Genomic DNA, 15,798 nt, shown 5'->3' with positions numbered 1-15,798 from the left:
TAAAATTGATTGATCAATATAACCAAATAACTGATTTAACAAATCAATAAATAAAAAAATTATTTCGAAGTTGATATGCATTCCTGTAGACAACAGTAATTTTTGAACATTTGACTGAAATTGAACTAGAATTGATGTCTAATAGATAAAAAAAATGCCTAAAGAACGTCCAAAAACGGCAAACTTTACACCGTCTTAAGCATAACTTTACAATTATCATCAAATGGTACAATTTTGAAATTAAAATAATCCGTAGAATTGTGCATGCTCATCAAAATAAAATCAAACTTAAAGGGAACTATCTGGTGTGTTTTGACATGAAGGTAAATATTGCTGTTGTTTTTTTTTTTTGTCTGTGTTGTTTTATTGTCGAAATCTGTGTACCACAAATAAGTTTATTCTGCTTAAAAAGTTTTATTATCTTTTGCTTTTTACATGCCCGAAAGAGTTTCGGACATATAACATGTATTTTGTTATTTCCACCTTGCATCCGTCTGTCCGTCCGTTAGCAATTTGGTTTTCGGAGCATAACTAAAGTTTTATTTGGCCAACAATGTTCAAACTTTACAGGATGATTGTCCATATTAAATAGAAGACCCCTATAGATTTTTGGGTCACAATGTCAAAGGTCAAGGTCACTATTACAATAAAACTGAAAACAGTTTCCGCTCAATATCTTATGTATCAATCAGCCTCCAGCTGTAAAATTGTATAGGATAAAGAGCCATGTCCAATACATGACCCCTATTGATTTTAGGGTCATAAGGTCAAAGGTCAGGGTCACAATGATCTTTAGACTGAAAGCTGTGTTTCTGGATAATAACCTAAGTTCCATTTGGTCCACAGTATTCAAACTTCATAGGATGATTGTCAATATTAAGTAAAAGATTCCTTTTAAGTTTTAAGTCACAATGTGAAAAGCCAAAGGTCATTATAACTTTAAAACTGAAAACGGTTTTCGCTCAAAAACTTAAGTATTAACCAACCTGCAGCTGTAAACTTTTATAGGATGAACAGTAATGTCCAATACATGACCCCTATTGATTTTAGGTTCATAAGGTCAAAGGTCAGGGTCACAATGACCTTAACACTGAAAATTGTGGTTTCTGGAGCATAACACAAGTTCCAATAAAAGATCCATATATATATATATCGGTATTGGGGTCACAAGGTCAAAGGTCAATATCAAATGACCTAAATATCGTTAACAGTTTTACAACTGTTAAACTTCTATTGATGATCACTTATATTGAGAACATTAATTATATGCCCTAAAAAATTGGTTATATTGTGTTATACCCCTGGCGTCTTTCCGTCCATCCGTCCTAGCAATTTTACTAACAAGATAACAACTTGATGGTGGTGCTTGGAAACTGCAACTGTATATATATGAAGGTTCTTCAGATATAAAGAAGGATTGCTTTTCGAAGGAGGTAATACTTTATTTTAATATGTTTATGTATCAATTTCTTTAATTTATGTATACATTGTATTTCCTTCATAAATGGGTACAATAAAAGATGTCTGCTTACAGAAGTCACAATTTTTGTTTATTCATTCAAGACTTACACTTTTCGGGCATATAAAGCTCCGCCTAGCGTTGATCTTGTTTCAATTTTAAGGGTAACATTTGATGTATATAACAGTTTCAGATTTTATGTTTACATAAAACTATGAGAATATTTTCACTTTTTTCTTTTCTTTTTTAATTAGGCAATGGTGTTCGCTGTTTCGAATGCAAAGATGTACAATATCCAAGTGATTGTTTAAATGCCGTAACTTGCGGTCGGCATGAGGTAGGATATTTATTACAAAAACTATATTGCAGTTTCAGTTTCATGTTAAGAGCATTACTTTATGTTTGTATATCTTTTTAAATGCTCTTTTTTTTAAAGTCCAATGTGATTTTACAATCAAGATACATTTGTATGAGAAAACAACCAAAAAAATATAAACACAATTACCGAAAAAATGAGAACATAATTCATACATTTAAATGTTGGATATGTTTAAAGTATCATCAAGTGCAATAACGAGCATTGATAAAATGCATAAATCCTTTTTCGTAAACTATAAAAATTGTGTAAAAAAACATTTTTTAGAAAACTTTTAACAGCTTTTTTTTTACAGAAATGTTAAAACAGAGCTTTTTTTAAGGGTTATATTGTAAAAAACCGGTTTTAGCCACTGATGTAAGTTTTCTACCAATATAAAATTGTACATTTGGTATCAAGAAAACAATATTACTAATCTTAAAGCATAATAAATATCTAAATCAGGATTGATATGACATTTTGCCTATCAATGTTTATATTGTGAGTGAAATGGGTGAAGTGAAGTTTATATTTTGTAAAACTTCCTTATTAATGTTATAATTTACTCTGCACGAACAATAAATAACTCACTGAACACAAGGACATTTCTATAAATATATTTCAGAATTATAAAAACGAGTGAAACATCTTTTTATACTTAAGGCAGATTTATATTGTATCCTAATCATTTTTCAATATCAACAATTGATCAATTACCACTATAACGGTAAATCTTTTGATATTTATAGTCAATAGGCAAAAATAATTCCTTCAAAATTAGAATCATTTCAAAAAATAGTAATGGTTTAACATTTGTACTGTTTTGTATAATCATACGATTATTTTAAACAATAAAATAAAACGCATTATGCAATCATTCTCTAGTATACAGTTATTTCATTTGTGATTTGGGAACAGTCAAACTGTTGGCCCGAGGTGGAGGGGATAGTGTTTTGAACTGTTGCCCAAGACCGTAGATTTACCGTTATAGTGGTAATCTTGAATTAGATACGTTACAAATAAGCATTGCATAAACAATTGATGTCAACCACAACCCCTCCTGAAACAACGGTGAACAACGCATGTTGAAATGGCTACTTAATGAAATTATGTTAATGCTATATAAATATTTATGTTCATTGTATGACAAGTCCATTATAAATTGGAAACGATATGTAACAGATCTACAAGGAACTTAGCCCCTTACATTATTTTATTTTTTTTTCGAAATAATTAATATTATGTATTTATATAATTTCTTACAGAAATGTTCGACGGCAAATTCATGGATACTTGGTAAGAGATCAGCAAACATCACAGAAAGGACCCCTGGTGATATATCGACATGCATTGAATGTTGTTCTGGAGAATTCTGCAATAACAAAGGATGCGGAACTGACAGTAAATAGCAAAACAACTTATCATAACATCATTAAAATGCTACTTTTTTAGGATGAAACATTTATTTCTTATTTCGCTTTCAATTGAAACATCAGTAAAATGCTACACATTTTAGTATATAATCAGTACAAGATGTACATTCTATTGCTCATTCGCTTTCAAAATTAAATTTATTAAGCTTAATATACTTAGAAACTTTTAAGCACATTTATAAGATTTCATGTAGAATCATGTGACTTAAAATTTGCATAATTTATTAATCGAATCATTCTATTATTTAAACGCTGCCATTGAATGCGATTGATAGATTTTGAATTTGATTTGAATTTTATTTAAAACTTGTTTGAAGCCGTGCCAGTAAATCAAAGAGGACCATATTGCTTCAGTTGCTATGCCCTAATCGATCCGAAAGCTTGCAGCAAAGTATCTGTTTGTGCTGTAAATGAGGTAAACACATGCCCTCATTATATCTAAAAATATCTTTATACTCTAACATCTTTTCCCTGAGTAAAATATCGTTTATATCTAAGAATGTTTATACACATAATATAAGCAAAACAACATAAACTACATACATCTTGTGTCTGTATAGCTAAAATTGATTTTGAATTTATTGAAGGAATGTTTGTTGTATAGCCCTGCTGAATACAATGGTCTACCGGAAACAGTTTACAAAAGTCAATGCGAAAGTAGAGCTGTAAGTTAATATTAAAACTAGTCTTACTTACACTCATTCTCTGTGTTGTAGTGTAACATGTTAATAAATCTACAAGAGCATGTGAAAATGTTTAATGTTTAAAGTAATATTTAAACCATTTATACAATTATTAAAAAAGACATAAAAAGAAATTACTGACAAAAATACATATTGCTTGTTTACTAAGAATAGAATATCATGTCTTACATATATGACAGCAAAAAACTTAAAGATCTTAAGAACAATTCACTTTAAGCAAGTAATGATCGGGTTTTCAATCAAAGCACAGAAGCCTCTGAATTTGTTTGGGTCTCAGAATGTCAGAAAGGTGAAGGCTGTGAGATTATCAACCAATTTGTTTTTGTACAGTGCAACCAATGCTGTTTCCAGTGTTATAACTGTAGTAACTTGGCTATAAGGCTAATTGCAACACTGATATTCAATTCAATGTTTATTTATTTGACTTACAGATTTTTTTTTAAAGTTGCCTTAATTTGGATTTGAACTCCATACCTCTCGCTTCTTTACCGAGTGTCACGGTGAAGTTTTAAGATAACAGCCTGAAGAAAACCACATTGTTCTAAATTTGGGTTTGTTAATTTCTCGGTAAACCTGTTGTTTAACACTGATGTAAGTAATCATGAATAATATAAGCATGTTTATCTATAAAGAATATCACAATATTAGAAATCTTCGACCAATCTGGAACTATTTTTTCCCACATAAGGCTTGAAAATTAATGCACTTGTCATTTGACAATCTTTACGCAGTTTACTTATAAAGGGAAGTAACAGCTTCGAGGAGTTTGTATTACTTTCGGTATTTGCAAATAAGCACATCAGGTTCTGAAATTTCGCTACCATTTTTATTTGTTTGGGTCGTCAGACCAAACAAATAATGGTAGCGAAATTTCAGACTCTGATGCTGTTAATTGCAAATGCTGAAAGTAGTCCGCTTTTTGAAGTGGTTACTTCCTTTTTTATGTACACTAACGCCGAAAAACTCAGGGGAGATTACTGCGTAAAGATGGTCAAATGACAGGCGTATTAATTTTCAAGCAAAATAGTTTCCGAATGGTTGAAGATTTCTAATATTATTTTATTCTTGATAGATATACATGCTTATAGTAAGCTGCATGATTATTTACATCTGTGTTAAACAACAGTTAGCATCGTTACAAACCCTAATTTAGAATAATATTGTTTCTTCAGGCAGTTAACATATAACTTCACCGTGGCCGGGGGGTTTGCGCGCTGGCTAAGGAAGCGAGAGGTCGGGAGTTCAAATCCGAGTTAACTCATTTTGTTTCAAATTGTTTAAGTCAAATAAACATTGACTTGAAATTACTACAATTAAAACGCTGGAAAGCATTGGTGACACTATACAGAAAAATGGTTTATAATCTCACAACCTCCTCCTTTCTGACTTTCTGAGACCCAAACAAATTCAGCACCTTCTGTGCTTTGATTTTTCTTGGTCTGACGACCCAAACAAGATTTATTCAACATTAATATTCAGACTGATGTTAGCCGATTTACACCGCTCAGACCGATAAATGTTTTGTTCAAGTATTAACGTCCGGGTTGACACAAATCTTCTTTGGGTTGAAATGAATGAAATTAAAAAAGAAAAATCTTTGAATTACTTCTAATCCGATCAAAAAAGCTTGTTTGTCTGAAATATTTTTCCTCAATATACTTTCAGGCATGCGGTGTAATGACTTCAGCGTTCACAAACACAAATTGTCCTCCTTCATGTTGTAAGACTGACTTCTGTAATGATAAATGTGGAACCCCTACACACAACACTATGTCTACACCCGTACCTGCAATCACACAAGGTCACGTGTCCAATCAACCAATCGTCCAAGTGACAACTCAGACACCAGTCATTGTAACTTCTCAAGGTATCATGATGACAAAATCATTTGTCTATTTTACTTGCACTTAGCTATTATAGTTTCAGACTTAAAACAAAACTTTGAAGTAAACTTCACTAGAATCTTTTGTCAGAGTTTTAAGAAGGAGGTTTAATGCAACATTGATGTTATATTAATAAGAATATACTCTTCAACATCAAATATCATTTGCGCAATAATATAAGATTGTTTGCTGGGCCTATTTTGTTATCTGAACTTCGCAAACTAAAACTTCAGTTAGGATTTACATTTTTTCAGTATAACGGACTGAAAATAAATATTTGTTGTAGCTCATGGTAGTACATAAAATCATTTAGAAAAAAGGCATATCCCCATTAATAAACAGACTTGACATTTGATTATATAAAATTAGACAGAGTTAAAGAAATTCAATATGATATATATATATATATATATATATATATATATATATATATATATATATATATATATATATATATATATATATATATATATATATATATACATTTATATAGGTTCCTGTAAACAAGATCATTTATATGATGACATCACTGGGATGTGTATCAAGATTGATGAAACCAGGCTACTTAATCACGCCGATGCCAAGAAAACTTGCGAAGCCATTGGTGACCATTTAGTTACCATAGATATGCACGAGAAGACAGTGTTTATAGAAAATATGATAATGCGGCATTCAAGTAATTTTCAATTATCTATTAACATTTATTTTAAATTTATGTTTACTAACATTGTGTAAACGTAAGCAACGTATAGCTAAGTTACAATTACGTTGTAATCAACAACATATTTTTCTTAAGGTATTTTCATTTGTACTCGAACTATAAATTCTATTCAAAAAGCTATTTAGACAAATAGACTAGGTGAGAAATAATTACAGATTTGTAGCTTGTGGAGATTTGATAAGTCGAAGAAAGATTTTAGCTTACTGAAAAATCCATGATTTACAAATCATGTTCGAAGCATTTGAGCCGCGTCATGACAAAACCAACATAGTGCAATTGCGAACAGCATGGATCCATACCAGCCTGCTCATTTGCGCAGTCTGATCAGGATTTACAAACCCTAAAATAAGTAAAGAAACTGATAGCGAACAGAATGGATCCTGATCAGGCTGGGCAGATGTGCAGGCTTGTCTGGATCCATGCTGTTCGCAAACGCACTATGTTTGTTTTGTCGTGACTCGGCTCAAATCATGTACGAAGTATTTCTGTTACAGATTTAGAAGCGTCTGATAGGAAGTACTGTATAGGAGCATTCGATAAACACGACAACAGTGTATTCTACTGGCCTAACGGACATCAGATTTTCTACACGAACTGGGGAGGTGGTGACGAGGTTGTCTACAATCGTCAGCCGGATGATAGTCACCATAACCCACAAAATTGTGTTATAATATACGGACTTGATTATTATCGCTGGCATGACGACAAGTGTGAACACAAATGGCATTTTATTTGTGAAGATCGTACTACCCTAAAAGCAAATATCGCACACCACACAGGTTGTTTTTATTTCACATATTTATTTCATTAACTCCGTTAACATGTTTAGAACAAAAATTACTTGATGGTTTTGACCAAATTACTGAAAGAGAAATTATACTATCTATTTTGCAGTTAATTATTTTTCAATACTTTTTTTTCGAAACAAAAGTTAAATATATTTGCATGGCGAATTTAAGTATTCACAAGAAATATAACTCAAATGAATCCACATGTAATATTTCAAATATCAATAAAAAGGTACTTCTGTTCTATTGTTTTATTTGAACTGTAATGTATAACAGATAAAACTCAACATTTAGTTTATAGCATTTTAGCGTATATTAATTTTAAAACATGAAAAGTAGCTATGACACTATGCCCGACATGACCAACATTTAAAACAGAATGAATGTGGGTGCTAAAAAGAGGATGAAAGAATAAATATATGTAAATATACTACCAAAAACAAACAAAACAAAAGAATGTATCAAGCTAATGCCTAACAACAAAATATTCCACAATGGGCAACTATCTTTTAAATAGTCCGCACAAGTGACAGTGCTAACTAGGTTCACAGTGCAATGCAAATATCACATGTTTAAATCTATTTGCAACAATGTAGAATCGGCTTTATGTTCTTGATAATCATGACATTTTGTTTTCAAATTTCAGGGGCGACTGACACTGTGACAAATCCGATACCTACTCACTATACGAACACATTTCAATGCGACACACATGACGGTTATATGGATTTAGAAAGAGACGGTACACATCTATGTGTGAAAATTGTTACACATCAGCGGAACTGGGACGGCGCTCGATCAGATTGTAAATATAGTGGTGGTGATCTTGTTGTGTTGGATACAAGCGTTTAAGCGCGAATGCTGAGAATGAAGTTAGTTAACGACGGTCATTGTAAGTTAAAAATGATGACGATTGTCCATTCCGTTCAAGACGATCTTTTCCACACTTAAAAAATCTGCTGAAAAGAGTTTGAACGATATAAGTACGAAGTTGTTTCATGAAATAATGTCATAATATCAACGGTATATTATTTTGACAAAATATTTGATGCACAGTAACCTATTATTTTTACAGAAAATATAGTACATAAAATCATATATTTTCTTGCCTTGCAAGTAATATTTCACATGACGAAACCGTTAATGCATTACAGGACATGGAATTTGAATAAAATAATTAAGATATTTTACCTAAATAAAAATTGAAAATTACGTCATCATGTATTAGCTAAACATTAATGGCGTGTAAAATGCTCAATATTCCAAATGAATCTGAAAAAAAATCGTTCAACGTATGATGAAGCAACTTAAAAGAGAACCCCATTAAAATAATAATTGATTAATTAACAGAAAATGATGAAATATCTGAAATTACCCAAAATCGCGTTTTCCATGTTAAAACTTGGCTTTACATATAATTTTGAAGAAAAATTGTTGTTTTGTAGCTTTTTTTAATTTTTTCATTAACCCATTACCGCATGAGCATTTTGTGAAAATTGGCTGTTTTCATTGATAAGTCTCTCGTTAAGTTGCTATAAAACTATAAAAACTACTTCAATACTAATCAAACTTGGCACAAGTGTTAACTGGACCATTACCTTTGTAACAACATGCTCAGTCTTAAATTTCCTATTACCATGGCAATGAGAGGACATTTCAAAATTGCCAAGAATCACTATTTTACATTGATTTTTCCATCCAAATTGATTTCAAAGTGCTGCAACTTCTCAATGGATTTAGATATAGCCAAAGGCTTTTCAGCGTTGGTTACACGTTACCTTATGGTCGACCTGGGTCATTTTAGCCTCTCACAAGTCCGAAATTTTCTTGGCGACAAGGAGGACTGCTGCTCCTTCACCACCCCCCCCCCCAAAAAAAAAAACAGAAGCGGCACATCCCCCTTCTGGCAACCCCCTGATGTATCTTTTCGATAGGGGGCGGTCACTTTTTTAAACAACATTGGGGCCTGAATAAGGCATTTTTTCACCATTTGAGACAACAAAAAAGGGGGGGGTGAAAAAGGCGTAGAAGGGCGTATATATCTGGTAATGTGTTAAAAGGCATTCGGCAAACGTTCAACTCCAACTTCAACGAATAACATTTGTTAGAAATTCTTTTTACAATATAAACCTATGTCAGGCTATATTTTCTTTTAGATAACCATCAGACTGGTTTTTGGATAGGAGCAAAGGATTTTCACCTAACAAACAAATTCTCTTGGGTTAATAATTACCCAGTAACAGATGGTGACTGGTACAGCGGCCAACCAAACGGGGGACACGACCAGGATTGTGCTTGCATGTGGAGTACGAACGAACACTATCACTGGCACGATGATTACTGTGCTAAAACCCTTGGATACATATGTGAACGAAAGTAGAATTGCTTGCAATTACTTTTTGAAAAACGATGACTTTTCGCTGTTAAATTGCATTGTTTCTCTTTCATTTAGACATATATCAAACAATCACAGATGTAGTAAATAATTAGAAATAAAACACATTTATTACAAACTTGTATTAATATGCTTATTATTTAACCATTGTAGCTATTGAAGAGATCAGTAAAGCTTGGCTTAAATGTACCAATTTGTTTTGTAGAAAATGTTTTTGTTGTTTTTTAGTTGTGAATAACGACAGATGACGGTTAACGAAAGACGAATGACTGATGCTTTGGTAATTCTACGGTGCCATTTAATTGTTCTTTATAATGTCGTCAGTCGCTATTATAGATCGGCACATGTCAATAGGAACTGGCATCGCGACAATGCAATACGACGCTTAACAATGCGAAACGATGCTTTACAGTGCCAAACAAAATACCACATTATTGTTTGGTTATGTCTCATTTCTAATAAAGCGACATTATTAAAATGTCACTTAAAATTGCCGATTGTCGCTTCGCATTGTCGTGCGTGATTTCTCATTACGGCGATGTCACTTCGCATTATCCCAATGTCACTTCGCAATGTTGAGTGTCGTAGTCTGTATTTCTGCTGACCAAGACACTTGACAATGCAATTCGACATTCTACAATGCGAAGCGACATTATCAAAATGTCACGTTTTTTTATTATTTCTTTCTTTCTCCATAGGCTGCCACAGCCAACAATGCACATATTGTCATTTCGCATTGCTAAGCGCTCAAAACTAGCATTTTCTGTGCTTATTATCTATATTTGACGTGTTTCAAATTATACCGGAACAATTTCCCCATATTCATTTTTGCGACTTTTCAGATTTAATGATCAGATAATCCTCTGTAATGTCCTCATCTAGTATACATCCAGATTTGAAAGAATCCAATAATGGGTTCAGTAGCATAGGTAAACACGGGAAGTACATGTATCTAGGTATATATTACATATAATTAATATATCAAGATGCATAAGTTATAAACATTTCTTACGAGTGGTGTTAAACTTTTTTCCAAATAAAATTTGAATATTAGCAAACTAAACGTAAACTTAACTTTTTGAATGAATAAAACTTTAATACCCTAAACAATATTACTTGGTCTACTTGTTTGAATAATCATTTGACAAAGTCATCATTTTAGAATGTGCAAATGACTTCAATGAAAACATTAAATTTAAGAAGTCAGATCAACTCTTTTTCTTGCAGTGGTCAACTCTTCTCCTTTTTGGTCAACTCGTCACCATTTTGATCAACTCATTCCCTACCTTTGCTTAACTAGTCCTGACTTAAGCGAAATAAGATGGTTTTAAATTGTTTTAATGTAAGAAAATGATTTATACAAAATTGGACTGAAATAAAATACGTCTTTTGGTTTTAAATAAGTTAAATAGAATAATAAAATAACATGTGTAAGTTGTTCTAATACAATATAGTGATGACTTTGATTTTATATTTATATGTTACATGGATTTAAAATGATCACCAAAGCGTACGTGAATATCAATCAAATTGATATAATACTACACGACAACAATGTCGAATCGAGTACAAATTTGAAGTTTGAAGGCATTACATAGTGCACTTAAAATAGTAACAGTTGTATGAAAGGTATGAATCAGACTTAATAGATAAGAATAAAGATGTATGATAATCCAATTATGATTAGTAAAAAACATGGTTTTCACTTTTCATTCATATCAATTAAATATCTGACAAAAACAACTTTATTTTAGTACGGGCAAGTTATCATGCAATTATTATAAATAAAGTTTTGCTTTTTGTCTTATTTTTTGTTGGGGTCCTCCTGGGCTCCTTGCCACTGGCTCTTGTTGCTGGATCGTATGGGGGTTACGTTTATTGAACGCCGCCTTTTCTTGTTGATCTTGTTTATCATATTTCACAGTTATCAAGATATAATATGTAGCTCAGTGAAGTGTCAAGTTTGAAATTTTCTAGTAACTTGACAGATCTCGTGTTTGCTTTGAGATTTAAATTTTTCGTCTTTTTGCCTATCCCGGTAGAAGTAACTGCTGAAGTCTAGTCAAAGGCTGTCGTTGAAATAACCTCCTGAAAGTCGTTAAAGACGTAATGACAAGAGGGACGCTTTATATTGTCATAATGTTATAATGTAGAATCTAATGCATAAAATCACAAAGTAATGTCATATCTGACTTTCTGTTGCGACAAAGTTTGAAAGGTCTGCTCTAAGTCAAATTGATTAGATAATAAGTATAAATGAAATGATTGGTACTCTTAAAATAAATTTCGAGACAAAGACAGAGGTTAAGAAAAATATCTCTGTTGCGGCAAATATATCCGTCAAAACATAAAAAATAAAAAGAATATTTCCACTGAATTTTAAAACAAACATCCAATATATTATATTTATTATAAAGAGTAGATTTTAGTTTGATTGTAATTTATAAACACTCATTGTGCTCTTTCTACAAAATAATCTCAGTTGCGCTAAGATCCCTTTCGCAGGCATGTATAAGCTTCCAAAGCATTAAATTAAAAAGATTTCCTATTAAAATTTACAACAAATTTTTTTGTTGATACTGCAATTAATATAGATGATTAATTTTAGTTTGATAATTGTTATTTATTACCATACATGAACATTTTTCCTTTTATAGATAATTATCTCGGTTGCGCCAAGAATATGTCCATTTTGCGACCATTTTTCCAGCGTAAAAAAAATCACTAGTCGGCTTCGCTTCACGTGCAAAGTTTCCAAAACAATTTATCAGTTAATCAGTTGATGGTAAATTATTACATACACTATCAGTCTACATTGCAGTTTATATAAAGTTATCATATTCGATCAAATGTAAATAAAATGTAAATCTTGTACCTTCTGTATATTTTTCTCTCACAAATATCACTATTATTTACTAAAACATAAATTTTTATGTTAGCCGCATAAATATTCACTGATCGCCATAATGACCGGAAGTCCGAAAATCTTGTTTAATTGTTTCCTGTTAATAAATAACAATTTAGTCGTCTTAAACTGAAACTTTCATTTGAACCTACTTATAAACGATATACATAACTTTAGGATATCGTTACATGTTATAATATACGCACTTTTGAAAAGTGTTAATGTTCACACATCACAATGCCTGAAGATTTTATGGAAACAGATCATCATTCTGACAAAAAATATCAACATCATTGTTCTGAACAAGGCCTAAACGCATACTTAAACTTAAACGCTAATTGCTCGTATGCGAATATTACAAAGTGGAAGAAATCAACATATTTTCCTTTAATCTGCTGTATAATCATTAATGAAACCGTCATCTTATATAGGAATGGTATTTATTTCATTGTAAATGTACAGCCGTCCCTCGTGAGCAACGTTCCTTACTGTTACTTGTGCGATGCTTTGACTGTCCCGACGGCTTGCAATACAATTAAAACTTGTTCTGTGCATGAGGTGAGATAGTAAATTAATAAGATTTGAATATTAAAATATGCGTGTGTTTGTGTGTGCGTGTGCGCGCATGTGCGTGTGTTTGTTAGTCATGAGCGGGAAATTAGACAGAGATAATTCACAAGAATAATAGGCACACCGCATCTGGGACTCGAAACACAGGTCTCTGAATCGTCGATCCTGTACGCTAACCACTATACCACAGTGGCCATTGGTGATTGTGATTTCTTTTTCATGCTAAATGACGTTATTTTTTACATCACATTTTTATTTCCAGAACCTCTTGTATCAAATACATTGCCTAACAAAAGAATGAACTATGATGAAGTTTAACACCAACCGCTTAACTTTTATAAAATGTATAACATATATTTTACGCCAATGCTTGATGTACTCACATCTTGAGTACCGTTATCTTACGGAAACAGTTTACCGGAGTAAGTGTGAAAGTAAAGTAGTAAGTCACGCATACAGTACTGAAGTCCATTTGCATTAATGATAGCGTATAAGAGACATGTGCATATCTAACCACTTGCTTTATTCATTTACAAAACATTTACTTCTTCTAAATAGAAACACAATTAACGGTGATCAAGGTCATGCTATCATGAATATTATAATATAAGAAGAACTTATTCTTAAACTCTTTTTACTTACAGGTTTGTGAAGTACTTGATTTGACACGTAGCAGTAACAGCTGCTCACCGTCGTGCTGTAATACAGATTTCTGTAATATCAAATGCAGAACTTCAAAACATCGATGATTTGACAATATCGTCCTAGAACGTACATATGTACTCGAAAAAAATGTACCAGTTTTTGTAACATCTCTGTCAAATATTTTGCATAAAAAAATTAAGTTGTTGTTTTAAACGTCGACATTTTTAAATCTCGCTCTTAAATTATAGCTGACTTTTTTAATTGCGAACAGAAGTTGTCATTGCTCTCGTGTTCTATCGTGTACTTGTCATACGTCTTGATTTAGTGGTTTATTAGTTAATTCTTTAGTTGTAGTTTCTTAAGTCGACTTTTTCCATTAATAGTAGTAATAGAAGTAATACAAGCTGCTGCTCTTTATAATATATGAATATGGCTTTTAAACTAATTAGCATACACCTTAAACAACCTGATTTAAATGTGTAATAATAATAATAATAATAACAATAATAATAACAAAATATTTATTTACAGAAGGTAACATACAAAGTTCACAGTAATATAATATCGTATTCTAAATCTCTAAAACTGATACGCTGAAAATAAAGACAAAAAAAGCTAAAATTTAATGCATTATACTTAAAGGAAAATTTTTTAGTTCATAAAAATCTGCTCTGGCTTAAAGTGCATCATATAATGTCATTTCTGATATACACATGAGAGAGAGAAAGTTATATCCATAAAACTTTTGTATATCGAGACACATGAATCCTGTATTGAAAAAGCAATATTTTTGAAGGGTATTTTGTATATCCTCTTCTCATGAATATAGTACGTTGTTATCTTGTAACAAGATTCAATTTGGTTTTAAAATGTCATCAGTTTACACGACCAGTATAAGAATAAAAGTTTTCAGTTTTATTATAAGAAAAATCAACTTATGTTCAGACTCAATCAAACCGAGTCTGCAATTCTCTTGTAATTTTGTTGTGATTAATGCTTCCGAGGGATCACTTTGTTTCCAGATTTTTGTATGGAAGATTTAAATAGTTACGGACACCTTTTCCATAAGGCCATATAAAACGACGAAAGTTATGTAATACAAGTCTTATAATTCTGCTTTTTAGTTTGGATTGGATCTTTAATATGTAAAGGATCTGTCGCATCTGAACGACTCGTCAAATTCAAACGATCGAATTTTTGACTTAGACACTATAACCACTTGATCAATGACCAGCTCTGCTTTCACACTCATTAAGTTCCAAAAGAGAGCTGCAAGACTAATTCTAAACAAAAATTATGACACTCCATTTGTTGAACTATTTTCTGAATTCCGCTGTATGACATATTAACAAAAGGTTAATAAGGCTATTATATGATGTCTTTAAAATCTCATATATGTAACATTTATGTATGTTAAACGATTTATATTGTTCCTTGTAGAGGGCCTCAATGAAGATTGATGTGTTGTTCAAATGAGTTCTCTCGTTGAATAAAGTCTTACCTAGACCATTTATTAACTATTTCAGTTTAATAATACATGTGTATACAAAACAAAGACATGATTCAGTACAAATAATTTAAAGCACAAACTGTTAATTATTACATATTTAAAAATAGCTTACTTATTTATTACAGTAAGTTAACTGTAATGACACATTTCATGAAGTATTCTTGACTGGGTCTGTTTAGGAAGGGAACCTGTCTGTCTCAGTTTTTGGAATGTTAAATGTGGGCAGAAACACAATTTTGCAAAATTTACCAACCTAACATATCCGATCAGTTGTTTAATTTGCTATTTCCAAATCTAGTATTTTCAACAGCCTCTTAATAAATCCACCAATCAAATCAAAGTCGATTTTGTTCCCCTTCCTGAATAAGTGTTTATAAACAAATAACCCGCCTGAACGGATATAAGCTATTTAACCTTATTACTCATTTCA

At 31.8% G+C, this 15,798-nt stretch overlaps 1 protein-coding gene across 2 annotated transcripts in view; it reads left to right on the top strand.

Annotated features, from left to right (window-relative positions):
* LOC132747835 (macrophage mannose receptor 1-like) overlaps nucleotides 1–9,641 on the top strand; it is a 31,033-nt gene extending 21,392 nt beyond the window's left edge. For both annotated transcript variants that reach the window (XM_060737362.1, XM_060737363.1), the window contains 9 exons: nucleotides 1,714–1,796; nucleotides 3,080–3,215; nucleotides 3,565–3,662; nucleotides 3,835–3,912; nucleotides 5,617–5,818; nucleotides 6,328–6,510; nucleotides 7,050–7,334; nucleotides 7,990–8,235; nucleotides 9,500–9,641. In XM_060737362.1, coding sequence (XP_060593345.1) covers nucleotides 1,714–1,796; nucleotides 3,080–3,215; nucleotides 3,565–3,662; nucleotides 3,835–3,912; nucleotides 5,617–5,818; nucleotides 6,328–6,510; nucleotides 7,050–7,334; nucleotides 7,990–8,195 — 1,271 coding nt within the window. In that variant the 3' untranslated portion in view covers nucleotides 8,196–8,235; nucleotides 9,500–9,641. The remainder of the gene's footprint in view (nucleotides 1–1,713; nucleotides 1,797–3,079; nucleotides 3,216–3,564; nucleotides 3,663–3,834; nucleotides 3,913–5,616; nucleotides 5,819–6,327; nucleotides 6,511–7,049; nucleotides 7,335–7,989; nucleotides 8,236–9,499) is intronic.
* The last annotated feature ends 6,157 nt before the right edge of the window (nucleotides 9,642–15,798 follow it).

This window comes from Ruditapes philippinarum, unplaced genomic scaffold, assembly GCF_026571515.1.
Source record: "Ruditapes philippinarum isolate M1 unplaced genomic scaffold, ASM2657151v2 ctg3989_1_1_1_1, whole genome shotgun sequence".
NCBI classification, from domain to species: Eukaryota; Metazoa; Mollusca; class Bivalvia; order Venerida; family Veneridae; genus Ruditapes; species Ruditapes philippinarum.
The sequence above is the reverse complement of the archived record's forward strand: the minus strand, read 5'-3'. Positions and strand labels throughout refer to the sequence as shown.